The 14,014-nt window shown below is 39.8% G+C and overlaps 1 protein-coding gene across 3 annotated transcripts; it reads left to right on the top strand.

Annotated features, from left to right (window-relative positions):
• The first annotated feature begins 1,461 nt into the window (after positions 1-1,461).
• On the top strand, positions 1,462-12,990 carry CCT8 (chaperonin containing TCP1 subunit 8). 3 transcript variants are annotated; one of them, XM_075770311.1, is made up of 16 exons: positions 1,462-1,618; positions 3,292-3,382; positions 3,970-4,049; positions 5,092-5,241; positions 5,521-5,701; positions 6,415-6,476; positions 7,146-7,283; positions 7,706-7,884; positions 8,846-8,912; positions 8,995-9,082; positions 9,185-9,300; positions 10,573-10,644; positions 10,863-11,027; positions 11,446-11,565; positions 11,977-12,068; positions 12,751-12,990. In XM_075770311.1, coding segments are annotated over exons 1-16 (1,662 nt in total). In that variant the 5' UTR covers positions 1,462-1,558; the 3' UTR covers positions 12,752-12,990. The 3 variants fall into 3 exon arrangements, with proteins under 3 accessions (XP_075626426.1, XP_075626415.1, XP_075626436.1); XM_075770300.1 differs by having other exon boundaries at positions 11,977-12,075; XM_075770321.1 differs by lacking the exon at positions 11,977-12,068.
• Positions 12,991-14,014: the final 1,024 nt, after the last annotated feature.

Below are 14,014 nucleotides of genomic sequence, written 5' to 3'. Positions count from 1 at the left end.
ACACTCCTTGGTCACGATAGTCAGGGCTGAATAGGTTCCCTCTTCTGCTTCAAGTGGCACCTGCCTCTAAGTACTTCTAGCAAAACTGCATATAAATTTTTTGAACTTCATTCATGGGATGCTTTATGTAGTTTTGCTTTCTATCACCACTCTTTTTTACACTGCCATGATATGTTACAGGTTATAACTGATTGAATTTTAAGAATTACAGGACAGTAAAACTAACCCATGTGTGTCCTCTCGAGGTTGCTTAAGCAACACATATCAAGTGATTTAATTAACCTTGCAGGCAGTCTGTCTGTGCTGCAGAGGTGGAACAACTCAGTCTCCATTGGGTTATAGGCTCAGGTACTGTGTGGCCTAAATGCAGCAGTGTAATTTCTAAGGCCTTGAAGTTCTTGTCTAGAAATAGTGTGTGATTTTGTGTGTCACTGATGCAAACTTAATAAAACTTACCAAACCTAAAGCAGCTCCATATAGAAGCAGCTGCACTGTCTCCTGGCTGGACCTCAGCTACTTGTAAAGATGTCAAGGTGAGCCTCCAAAATACTCTTCAGCATGTCCTGTAGCATGCATATTACTTGGGATTACCCTGGATAATGAGGACTTGACTGTACTTAGTCTTCCTATCAGTACATTTCGATTCCATTTGAACAAGTCAGGTATGCAGTAAGTCAAATACTTGACTGGACTCCACGAAGTTTTATGACCACTTTTTGCCATCGGTGGCAATGAAGGCTCTTAACTGTTTCTGGGACATGTATCACTAAATGCAGAGAAATGTCTGGGAGACAGTATGCTGAACTTGACAGTGAAAGACAGACTCTGAAGGAGCCAACATCAGCCACTGCCACAATACTGCACATCACTTTACTCCCTGGACAATGCTTCACACCCCTGACAAAAAGAGGTACTACAATACATCAAGTACAATACATCAAGCAACACTATCTTCCCTATTTCAGGAAAAGATAAACTAGGCTCTTTTCCTTTTAAATAAATGACATAAATGTTACATAAATACTGTAAAAGTGAGACAAACCGTCAATTTTGGTTGGTTTTATTTTGCCTAAAGCAAAATGCACAGGACGAGCCAGTCATCCCTCAAGTTAGCAGCCTCTAAACACTACCCACTCTACCAATCTTCATTCTCTTTTAGAAATTCAGAGGCCTTTATTGGGCTGCCGGCTAGGCAGGCTTCTGGCGGGCTCAGCCGGGACTGCGAGGAGACAAAGCTGTCAGGCGAGCGGGTGTTTTGAGGGACCCGGCTTTCAGGAAACTCTTCCGACCGAGGAGCAAGGGGCTCCGCCGGAGCTGAAGGCCGAAGCCTGAGCGCCACCTGCCGCCAATTCTGAGGAGAAGCGGAAAACACACCCCGGCCACCACAGCGCCTCAGGCCGCCTAACGGCCCCCTGCGCCCCGCCCCGCCATCGACCTTCCCTGGGCGCAACTCCTCCTGCCTGCGGGCGGCCCGCTTGCGCCATCGCGCCTGCGCGTCCCGTCTCTCCCGTCGTTCCCGGCGTGCCGCTGTGTCTGGCAGGAGCGGAGCAGAGCGGAGATGGCGCTGCATGTCCCCAAGGCCCCGGGCTTTGCCCAGATGCTCAAGGAGGGGGCGAAGGTGAGAGCGGCGCCGGGCAGGCGCTGTTCTCTCAGGAGGATGGGGGGCGGGGGTGGAGACTGGACTCTCAGCGTGGCGGCGCGGGGAAGGCTCGGGAAGGCCGGCGGGGCCCGGCGGCTCCACGCGTCTCGCGGGGCGGGGTTCTGTGGGGGCTTCGCGCTTCCTCTCCCCCCCCGGGTTTGGTCCCCTCAGCGGCCATTGCGGGGCGGGGGTGGGGATCTGCCCCGCGCCGCCGCTCGGCGCGCGAGCATGGGGCGGCGGAGGGAGGAGGGCGGTGCCTGGCGCACGCGGCCTTCGAGAAAGCTCTGCCGGGGCCGGGGCCGGCGCCCCCTTCCCTTCCCTTCCCTTCCCTTCCCTTCCCTTCCCTTCCCGCGCTGCCTCCGCTTCTCGCCGCCTCGGGGGCGCTCCGTGGGTTCCCATGGCATGGCATGGCATGGCATGGCGGGGCGGCGGGCGGGCGGCACCCCGGGCGGCGCCGCTCTCCGCCGAGCTGGGCGCAAAATTACACCGGCAGCTATAGATTTAGCTGTTCAGCAGTGTCCCGCTTGTTATGTACGTTCCTGTATTTTTCTGTTACGGTGCCCGTAAGAAAAGTACTTTTGCCAGTAAAGTGCCAGAATATTTCCGTATATTCCTTTTCCATAAATCCATTTTCGTTGTATTTAAGGTTGACAAAGATAGATTTTATAGTAGTTGACTGTGCCTGACAAAGCAGAAGCTTTCTTTGAGAAAGTGGATTGAAAACAAGGTGATTTTTTTTTTTTTTTTTTTTATTTCAGGGGAAAATAAAATAAGAAAGTTTCAGGTTGCTGCTACCTAACAGAAAGGAAAGCAAAGTTAGCAACTCGGAAAGCTCTTTGTTTTTATTTTCAGAATCTTCCTTGGAGATAAAGAATGGCATATGCCAAGGGCAGGGGGAGAGCAGGGAAACAAACTTGCTTAGATGCTGGTTCTCTAATACAGAATTCAATAGCAAGAGCTGTCTTTTATAAAACAAGGAGGCAGCTGGCATCCTGCAACGTTTTGTATTTAGGGAGTAAATATTATTAGAAAGTACCTTTCTCCCTTCTCTTATGGGCCACACTGTAGGTTTTGCCCTGTTCATTCTTCAGGCCCTTTCTGGGGACCCTTCCTTTTCTTAAGGTTTCCAAACTGAAGCCAGGCTGATTGGCTTCTCAAACGCAAAGATTTTATGAATCATTCTGCTTCTGAATTTTCAAATTGTATGTGTTTGAATGTAGAACTGAATTAAATGACTTTTGTGGAATAGAGAGTTGTCAGTAAAGCAGCATGTACAAAACCATATCCTTAAAAAAAACCTCGCTCCTCTCCAATCGGTATTGCTTATTTTCTATTTCCCTGTGGCATGCCACTAACTTTTTTTGGAAGACTTGAGATGCAAACTGTATAGAAAATTGAGTCACTGTTCAGATTATCTGTGCAGAAGCTTATTGTGCCTGCTGAGCTGCCTAGTCAAGGAGTACAAAGTAGTTCTTTTATTACTGACTTTGGATAAGGTTTAGTTTCTGTTTAAACTTTAAGTGAAATACCAAATCTAAATTAATCAAAAACTTTCATGGACTCAGTAGATTATTGCTGCTTTGATGAGAAATTACTTGTTCATCCCTTTCTTCTTCTTAGCCTAATTCTGAGCAGAACATTTTTCTTTTTAGCATTATTCAGGACTAGAAGAAGCTGTCTATAGGAACATCCAGGCATGCAAAGAACTTGCTCAAACCACCCGTACAGCTTACGGACCAAATGGTAAATAAATCCTAAAATTATTCTAGTGTTTCTAAGCAAAATGTTATGTTTGAAGACTAAGCCTACCTTGACAGAGAAGCAACTGTTTGTTCCTTGAGGAAACACATTGGACTTGCTCTAGAACTCTTGATACAGAGATCAGACTTTGTTTAGTTAGCTCTTGAGTTAGGCACAATGTACCTGCCTTTGCTAGGTTTTACTGCCAGTTACTGTGTCATCTTTGCTATCTCACTGCTATATGGAAGACCTAAAAAATTAAAGGAAAGACAGTAACTCGGTAGATAGTCATAATGAACATAACCATACTGTGTCCGGTCAGGTATACCAAAACAAAAGGTGTTCTCCAGTATTGATTAATTAAATGATGCATTAAGATTTTGAAGATAAAACTGCTTATTCAGAAATTACTGATTTCTCCTTAATGTAACACATGCCAAGTGTTATTTCGCAAAAATCTTTTAAGTTTTTAAATTATAGATAGGGCTAATGTTTGAATGTGTAAGATATACCTGAAAGTTATGAAGCAGTATTTGCGTACAAAACGGTGTTTGCCTAATGAATGATTTTATTTTCTCTTGCCCCGTTAGGAATGAACAAAATGGTTATCAATCATCTGGAGAAGCTTTTTGTTACAAATGATGCTGCTACTATCTTGAGAGAGCTGGAGGTAAGTTTTCTTGCTTCAGAAGATGTCAGTCATGAAGTAGCGTTTCTGTTCATGGGCTGCTCTGGTTCTGAGTGTTAATAAGGAAATACATGTCACCCTGCCACATGATTTGTGGATGTCATTTTGTAAATCATCTACGTTTTTCACAGTGAAAATTAGAACTCTTTTGTAAAGCAGCATTAAGTAGTTGCAGGAGATACTTAATAGTTGTCTACTTTGTTCCCCCCGTCAGCATAGATTTAGAAGAGGATATGTCTAGACAATAGAGTGTTTGGAAAACTCTGAATGTAATAGCTGTTGTATTATTCTCCCAGTGTTGGTGGTTGCCATGTTCTTCTCTCTGCTTAGAATATGTTAATTGGATTTAAGAAACTGAAGATATAGCAGCATTTTCCCGTGAATACAGTAAAGTGTGAGAAGACTGACCTGTCCTAACTTTTTCCTCTTACTATCAAATTCCTATGTGTATCGCAACACAAATAATATTTTACTGAATTCTATACTTAACTGATAAAAATAGTGTAAGTATTAATTATTTCCTTACTTAATGCCTTGTGTTAGTATTTGGTATAAGTAGAATAACTGTGGAAGTCTCAGTTCCGTTTTTTAAAAATAATCTGCAGGCTAGTTACTTAATCTAATGAATCTTGCATGTTACTTTCTGGGATAAAATGAGAGCTACTCTAATAATATTCAAGAGTACAGCATTTTTATTGCATTTCTTTGAAAGAAAGGAAAAGCACTGCAATCTTTAAGCAGAAAAACACTAGAATTGAAGTGTAATTTAGATGTCTACTTTGCATGTTACACATACGAATTCAGCTTGAAGATCCAAACTTCAGGCTGCTTCTCTTGCAGAGCTTGATTGTGAAGCCACTGCATCTTGTTAAAAAAAAAATAAATAAAAAAAGGCCCAGAACCAATATCAAGGATGTCTAATTCATGTTGTGGGGGGAATGTTTAGTTACCTGATTTTTTTTTCTGTATATGTTTGTACTTTTGCTTACTTCTTTTAAACTACGATGTGTAACTTCTTTTAAAGGTCCAGCATCCTGCTGCAAAAATGCTTGTGATGGCTTCCCACATGCAAGAGCAAGAAGTTGGAGATGGAACAAACTTTGTCCTTGTTTTTGCTGGAGTTCTTCTGGAGTTAGCAGAAGACCTTTTGAGGATGGGGTTATCAGTCTCAGAGGCAAGTGATATTGTTATTACAATTCACATAGCTTGAATTCAGATTGCTGTTGGTCAGTATTCTTGGGTCATAATATTGTGAATATCTGCTTCCTTCTGAACTAATTTTTTAGATAGAGATGAATGAACAACAACAGTGTATATTTCGCTGTTTATGATTGCTTACTTCCCTTGTAAGCTTTTGCATTTGTTAATGTTTTATGGCTCTTTGAACAGGAGGCACAAACAGTATGAATGCATAGTGAAGTAGTGTAGTGAATATTTATAATTTTCTGCACAGGTCATTGAAGGATATGAAAAAGCTTGTAAGAAAGCCCTAGAAATTCTTCCAGACTTGGTGTGCTGTTCTGCAAAGAACCTTCGAGATGTTGAAGAAGTGGCATCTTTGTTGCACACTTCAGTGATGAGCAAACAATATGGCAATGAACATTTTTTGGCAAAGCTTATTGCTCAGGCCTGTGGTAAGTGTTCAAGAACAGATGTGTGTGTGCTTCTAAAAAACTTGAGTAGGTTTGCTTATGATCATTACCAGTGTCTTCATGCAATATAAAAGGTACGGTTAGTCTGTCAGGTTGAATTGGATGGAATGCTTTGACCTCTGAAATGAGTATAATCTTTCTTGTGTTGAACTCTTCATTGCCATTGTGGCTCAGAAAAGGTCTATGTTTCCTATTACATGTTTATAAAAATAGCTTTTTAGTCTCTTTACAGTAGAAATCCATCTTCCTTCCTCTTTTTTTATCATTACGAAGATGTATTACACTTCAGGTGTATTGCCACAGAACAATGGAAGTGAGACTGTAGTTGTGTTGTTTTCTCCCTTTAGATTTCCAGGAGAAAAAATCATGTTTAAGTGTTTTCTCAAAATGTTCTGGGTCAGACTTCACTTTTGTGAGTACATGTGTGAATGGATGTTCAGACTTAATTAACTGAGCACTCCGAATAGATGTTGTTTTCTGATTACTACATTGTAAAAACAGAATTTCTGTTTCTCTTGATGCAAGTTATTAGCACATTATAATTGCCTTAAATTTAGGCAAGCATCTCAAACCATTGAATTTTAGTACTTCAGAAAAACTCCAGGTATTATTTATTTATGGTGTCATTGTTCTACTTTATTCATTAAGCAACACAAATTCATTTTTTTTCCCTTTTTTTCCCCTCTGCCTAACAGTTTCTATTCTTCCTGATTCTGGCCATTTCAATGTTGATAATATCAGAGTGTGCAAAATTGTGGTAAGTTGGAAGTAGTTAGCTTTACTGTATTATTAAAGTAGACAGTTTAATTAAAGTTACTATTCAGATCTTTGAACTTTGAAAAGAGCCTTTTCTATTTTAATCTCTGTTGTGTTGTGGCATGCATAATAAGTTTTGGAAATTGGTCTTCACATTCCTTGTTTAGTGCTCAGCAGCAGCTTTCAGAAACAAAAATCATTAATATTGAAAGTTTACACTAAATCAGATACATTAACTTAATTATACACAGGGATGTTGATTGCATCTTTGTTGTAAAAGCAGTCACAAGATCAGGCTAAGATGCAGGCTGGTAGAAATGCAGTAGTCTAATCTTGTGTTCTTTTTGTTAGGCCTCAGTATGATCTGTAGCATTGAAACAAGTTTATATCTAGTATGAATTTCCCCTTGTGTTTTTTTCCTTGCTAGTAAATACAAAACAAGTTGAGCACAGAAAAAGAATGTCACCAATGAATCTTAAAATGGGAGCCTGTAAGAGAATGTTTGATGTTGCTAAATCAACTAAAGTTTTACTTCTTTATGCTGCAATGAAAACTTGAGTTGCTACATTCAAATGAATGTGAGGACTGCTTTTCATAGAGGGTAGTGCAGCTTTCTGACAATAAATGATCAATAATATGACTTTGCCTCATTCCATTTCTTTCCTTTCAGGGTGCTGGTATCTCTGCTTCCTCAGTACTTCATGGCATGGTTTTTAAAAAAGAAACTGAAGGAGATGTCACTTCTGTCAAAGACGCAAAAATAGCTGTGTATTCCTGCCCTTTTGATGGTATGATAACTGAAACTAAGGTATGTAAAAGCTCAAAATAAGTTATATACCTATTTATGCTTATGTGCTGTTATTTTTAGACTTAACTATAAATATTCTTGACACTTGGTGATTGAGATATTTTTGATAATATTGAGTTCACTAGTTTAAAAAAGTCTGAACCTAATTTTGCTTTACAGGGTTTTTGGGATTGGGGAGTTGTTGCTTTTGTTGGTTATTTGAGCCAAACTATGCGATGGAATGTCTGAACTTCAAGGCTGTCTAGAAGTGCTAGAATTGCCCTTTTTTTGACTTGTTTTACCCCTTTGCCTGGGAAGGGTGGCAGTATTGTAAAATAGGATGACTTGAGTTATATGGATAGGTTGGGAGACAAAATCCTTTGTCAAAAACTTTTAGGCATGTGGTTAATGCTGAATTGATAACAGCGTATGTGTTTTACTAGGGCACCGTACTTATAAAGAATGCTGAAGAACTGATGAATTTCAGTAAGGGAGAAGAAAATCTAATGGATTTGCAAGTCAAAGCTATTGCTGATAGTGGTGCAAATGTAGTAGTAACAGGTGGCAAAGTGGCAGACATGGCACTTCATTATGCCAACAAATACAATCTTATGTTAGTCAGGTAAGTGCTAGAACAGCATAAAAACATTTAATTTATTTACCAGGTTTATGAAATGTACTTGCCATATTGTCTCTTGCCTCTCAAACAAATTAGAAACAAAATACTGCAGACTGGTTCTCTAGTAGATGAAAACCTGAGCTGCAATTTGTTTGTTTCATAGCTTGTATTTCTTGATAGTGTTTCACCTCCAACTAATTGGAGAGTAACTTGTGTATATGGTACTGTTATTCTGGTTTAAGTGCCTTTATAGCATATCTGGAATCAAAAATATAAAAATTTCTGGATCTGGTAAAGAGGGATGTGGCCTCAAAGGCATATAAGACTATAATGATTCCTCCTGGTCACAGTCCTCATGTGATGCTTTAGGAATGATGAGATACGTCTCCATGCATCACTAATGTATTGATGGATGGAAGAACTAATTCTTAATACGGTTCTGTCATTTTTGTGGGCCTTAGATATAAATCTTCTTATCTATAAATAAAGCATGTTCATATGTCTTTGAAAGATATTCTGCACAACATGAAGTCAAATTACTAGCAGCAGCTCTCAGTTCTCACACAAATAAGTGGTCCTTTGTTGAGAGCCGTAACTCTATCAGTGGTGTCCAAAAAACTTGAACTTCTGGAAATGGAGCATGACACTGCAATCTCTTGAATGATTATTATAGAGATGTTTTAAAGAGCAATTCAAGTCTTATGCATTAGAAGATGAAGTTTGATATTTTCCATGTATTTGAACTATTTACTTGTTTTTAAATTCTTGGAAAATAGTCTTTGGATGGCATCCCTGAAAATAGATTGTTATAACTTGAAAAGATAGATGAGTGTATCTTAGAACTTGATATTTATTTTTATAACTTGATATTTTGATATATGTCATTAGTTTACAAAATGCTGCCAAGTTAAAAGAATGCTTACTTGTATGTGTTAACATTTGTTTTGGAAATTTGTTTTTAAAGGTTGAACTCAAAGTGGGATCTGAGAAGATTGTGCAAAACTGTTGGTGCAACAGCCCTACCCAGACTGGTAAGGACTTTTCAAATGAGGAGCAGAAGGGAGAGAACTGATAGGTAGGTTCACCTCTTAACTCTTTGTTTTTTCTTTCCAGACTCCTCCTACTCTAGAAGAAATGGGTCACTGCGATAGTGTCTATTTATCAGAGGTTGGGGATACGCAAGTAGTTGTGTTTAAGCATGGTATGTATGTTCTGTGGAGCTCCTAATGCTACTGTTCTAGAAGTACGATGTTAGGTGGAAAACACAAATTTAATTCAGAAATGTGCATGTCTGTCTAAACAGAAAAGGAGGATGCTGCCATTTCTACTATACTCATTCGTGGCTCTACAGATAATCTGATGGATGACATAGAGAGAGCAGTGGATGATGGTGTAAATACTTTCAAAGTACTCACGAGGGTAAGTAACCAGAACACTCAATAAAACTGAGCTGTTGGATCAGTTTCAGGCAAGACTTATGCTTGCTTTGTGCTTGTTTGCTACAAAGGCTATACCAGATACTTACATTATCAGCTTAGGAGCCTTCTTGAGGTGTAGAGAAGGTTGTACAGTATTGACGAGTTAGCTGTGTAAAAAAAGATTGCTGCCGACATCCTTGTGAATACCGTGTACATAAAAGATGGTGCTCAGCATGTACTACGCTCAGTTTTCCAGTAATGAGGTGGGTTCTTGAAGATGGATTGGTTTTACCACTTTCTAACGGTAGTTAGCTCTTTGACCGTTTCCCTGAACGTTTTGTAGTGTTTCTTGGAAACCAGGCACAGAAGAAAAGCTAGATAGCTTTGTTTGTCACTGGGGATCAGGACAAAGTGACTGGTTGTAAACTAAACTTCTAGTTCATTGGTGACAAGACACACTTCTTCCACATACTACAGATAGGCTTTGTAGATGGAAGAACTCAGTTCTTCAGAGTTTTTTCTGAGCAGCTTTTGTGGACTTGAATTTTTTTATTTTTTTTTTAGTGCAAAAGGAATTTTGTATTTCCTTGGATGATGGCATGCAAAGAATGTTAAACTTTTGTTTGACACTGTGTCATGCATGTTGATTTTAGAGTACAGAAACAGCCATAGACTGTGTGTTTATGATTGTCTCCAGGAGTTGTCCTGACTTCTGATTTATGATGATTACTCTTCTGTTTAAAAGACTGGGAGTTAAGTGGATGCTGGTTTGCCAAATGATATACAAAATACTTAAAAAAAAAAAAAAAAAAAAGCAGCAAACAAAACACTGCCACCCAACACCTTGTGAAACCTGTTGACATATTAAACTTAGCGTACAGTAGATTGGTTTCCTGCATGATATTTCCCAACAAGTTAATGGAAAAGATAAGAAAATGTAGGAGTTCTATTATTATTATTAGTAAGCAAAGAGTTGAAATTACTTCTTAAAAAAACAAACAACCCACCAAAAACTTCAGACACAAACCCCACTGCATTATTGTTTTTCTTTTTACAAAATAAGCTATTTTTCTTCAAAGACATTTGGATTGAATGAGTAAATTCTGGTAAATTTCTATTATAATGCATGTTTGCTCTGAAGTGGATTTTTAGTAAGTCTGTGTGAGATGAAGTTCTATTGTGTTCTTCTTGATAGAGTATATAAATTCTAAAAAGTAAAAATTAATATAACGCTTTAAGCAAAACTCTTCATTTTGGGATGGTCTGTTTACAGGATAAACGTCTTGTTCCTGGAGGTGGTGCAACAGAGATTGAATTAGCCAAGCAGATCACATCTTACGGAGAGGTATGGCAAATAAGCTTTTGGAGTCTTTATTTTTATATACGTATGCACACATACATGTACTTAAATATGTATGTGACTTATAAAAATATGTACATAGTATTTTGTACCAAAATATATGTGTGTTTTAATGCATATAAATCAATAAAAAAATGGGGGGGAAAATACTTCCCTGTTTTATGGTTTTTGAAATGCTGATGTGGTTTTCAAATTCACTTCAGACATGTCCTGGGCTCGACCAGTATGCCATCAAGAAGTTTGCTGAGGCATTTGAAGCCATTCCTCGAGCACTGGCAGAAAACTCTGGAGTAAAGGCTAATGAGGTCATCTCCAAACTTTATGCTGTGCATCAGGAAGGGAACAAAAATGTTGGATTTGATATTGAGGTAAATAGTCTCTCATGTTACTTGGCGCTCTGCGATACAGGGTTATATTTAAATGTACTTCTATCAATATGAAGTATTTATAGATTAATTTAAATCATTGAAGCTCTGTGTTGCACAGTCTAGAAGAATAACTTAGAATTGAAGTGTGGTGTGTTTTTTTTTTTCATCAGCAAGCAGTTATATTCAGTGTAGTATAGTGGCCTTACGTAGGAGGTAAAGTGAAATACCGGACTAATGTGATGGTGAATTACAAAGTAATTACTTAAGTCTTCCTGTTAATGGATTAGGAATGGTTTTCTGAAGAGAGAAGGTGAGATCAGAAGAGTGTTAATTCGTTCTGAACCTGTAACCTTGAAAACCCACTAACTTGCTAGGTAGGAGCCTGAGACAGTTTGAATCATGTTTTATCCCCTGACAGGCCGAAGCCGCTGCTGTGAAGGATATGTTGGAAGCTGGTGTGTTAGACACGTACCTTGGAAAGTCCTGGGGTATCAAGCTCGCTACAAACGCAGCAGTAACTGTCCTAAGGGTAGATCAGGTAAGCTTACAAGTTACTTGGGCGCTGAACTGAAACCTTTAACTCGGGGCGCTGAACACTTAATGCAAAATACGTGAATCTTTTGGGAATGCAAGGCTACTTCATAGGATACTTGAAAACATGGTTTGTTTCTTTCTGAAAGCCGGGAAGCAGTTTGTTCAACTTGCAGAGCTGGGATGTTGCAGTGTTGCCGCTTCCATAGGAGCACTGTTAATATTTCTTTTTTTAAAGATTTGACAGTTGCTACTCCTATCCAGAAACAGATTTAACACAAGAAGCCTTCTGTCATATATTGTTTTTACATGAAAATCCAGCTTTTGGGAAAAATGGAGGTGTTAATGACAAAAATCTTAACTTTATGTATTTTGTGGAACTGTTCCAAAAATATATTTGCGTGTAAAATTTCTGTAGATTATTATGGCAAAAACAGCAGGCGGTCCAAAAGCCCCTAAGCAACAAGGACATTGGGATAAGGATGACTGGAAAGATGAGCCTGAAAAATAGTATGCAGTAAGCTCTGTGTCTCTAGCAGAGAGGTACCTGTGTGTGAGTGCATGCATGAGTATCTTGACAAGCACACAGCAGATGAAGTCTTTCTCGAGGACACGTAACACTGCTGTCTTGTGTGTGCTGACTGCTACATTTTGTATTTGTGCCTTTGCAAATGAATTTTACTCCTAAAACCAAATTTTCATTGAAGGGACGACAAGTACAGTTGTAGTTTTACCTTACTTGTCACCGTAGCAAGTGCAGAAAATGAGCCTTTAATGTGGTAGCACTAGTGGACTTTATTTTTAAGATGGGATATTTAGACTTGTTAATTCAGAGCAATAGCTCTGATAATTCTTCTGCTTCCTGTAGCGTGCATCCTGTAAACCAGTCACTTGTTAGCCTGTTTAAGCATTCACTTTCTGTAGACTAACTGAAGTCTTAATTTGCATGCAAAAATGAGGTAAAAGCCCTTTTTTGTATATCAGGGCTCAGCTTCTGCCATTTTCAAGGAAAAAAATAACTAATTTGTGAATATCTCAGATGGATAATAATATTCACTGGCTTATCTTCAGAGTGGGGAAACTGCATGAATTTAGTGAATGTTGATAGTTGGCATCATATGGCTATAAGTAAGAGGTGGGGGAAGGGCCTGATTCTAACCTTACCTTTTTCTACTTCCCTTCTATCTTCAAGATCATTATGGCAAAACCAGCTGGTGGCCCTAAACCTCCATCAGGAAAGAAAGACTGGGATGAAGACCAAAATGATTGAACAATTTAACTGTATTTCTTAAATGACATGATGATGCGAGTTTTTTAATATTCCAATTGGAGCCTGTCACAATGTTTTGCTGTGTTGCCTTTAAGTTATGAACAGTGTCCAGTAGAGTGCAGAACTCGAAACACTTCAATAAATGTACTCAGTGTTAAAACATTAACTGTCATTTTGTTTGGACTTGGTATTTCCCAATGCAAAGATGCAGGCATGTGTGGGGGTGGTGAGCTGGCCGTGGTGCCCCTTCCCCACCAGAATAGGGGCAGAACACAAGTTGAAATAGCTCATGGGTTGGGGGAGATCACTTACCAGTTACTGTCACAGGCAAAACACATTCAATATGTGGAAAATTAATTTATTGCCAATTAAAAATAAGAGTTGGAGGGTGAGAAACAAGAACAAAAACTGAAACACTCTCCTTTTCCCCTCCCGTTCCTTCCAGGCTCATTCCCTACCCTACCTTTGCCTTCCACATGCTGCAGGGCTCCTCTCTGTGGGCTGCAGGTTCCTTCCAGGAAATTCCCATCTGCTCTCCCTGGGGGCCTCCATGGCCGCAGCGTGGAAGCCTAGCATTGTCCTCTCCGTGAGCCACAGGGAGACAACCTGCCTCAGCGTGGTCTCTCCAGGGGCTGCCTGGAGCTCCTCCTCCCCTCACCTGGACACTGGCAGGGCTGTTTCTCAGGCTTTTCCCCTCACTCCTGGGCAGTACTTTGCCCTTTCTTACACAGGCTTTCCTCAAGGTGCTGCCATCTTGGCTGTGCCCTGCAGTGCTCCTTACCCAACATTTGAGTGTAAAAAGTCAAATGAGCATTGAAATAATTATGGCAGCAGGTCTGTGGTTCATGTCCACCTTCGATTTTGTTATATACATCTACTTCATTCCTACTGTTTAAGAATCTCCACACTCAAAATGGCAGCCTGACAGTGGTGAACTGCCTTTCCTTCTGCTGGCCTTAAAAATAAACACTGAGCAGCAAGAGCTTGCATGATGCAGAGCACTGGAATTTTTCAGCTGAAGCCCCCTGTTAAGATTCTTCTTGGAAAGTAAATGGCTTGTGTGTCTCAGAGTAGCTGGAAAGGAGAACTGCACTTGAAATCCAAGCTACTTCAATAATTAATCCTTTTATTACTCTTGCCAGTGCTACTCCATTTCACAGCCAGAAGGGAGTGGAAGGCTAAATCA

The sequence above is a fragment of the Balearica regulorum genome, chromosome 1, assembly GCF_011004875.1.
Source record: "Balearica regulorum gibbericeps isolate bBalReg1 chromosome 1, bBalReg1.pri, whole genome shotgun sequence".
In the NCBI taxonomy this organism is placed as follows: domain Eukaryota; kingdom Metazoa; phylum Chordata; class Aves; order Gruiformes; family Gruidae; genus Balearica; species Balearica regulorum.
Note: the sequence above shows the minus strand (reverse complement) of the source record. Positions and strands in the feature narration are given on the sequence as shown.

Bases quoted from the DNA above. Each gene is read 5' to 3' on its own strand.
- CCT8 (XM_075770311.1), top strand. From the start codon at position 1,559: ATGGCGCTGCATGTCCCCAAGGCCCCGGGCTTTGCCCAGATGCTCAAG. The intron at 4,050-5,091 runs GTAAGTTTTCTT...CTTCTTTTAAAG, and splicing joins CTATCTTGAGAGAGCTGGAG to GTCCAGCATCCTGCTGCAAA. The intron at 9,301-10,572 runs GTAAGTAACCAG...GTCTGTTTACAG, and splicing joins CTTTCAAAGTACTCACGAGG to GATAAACGTCTTGTTCCTGG.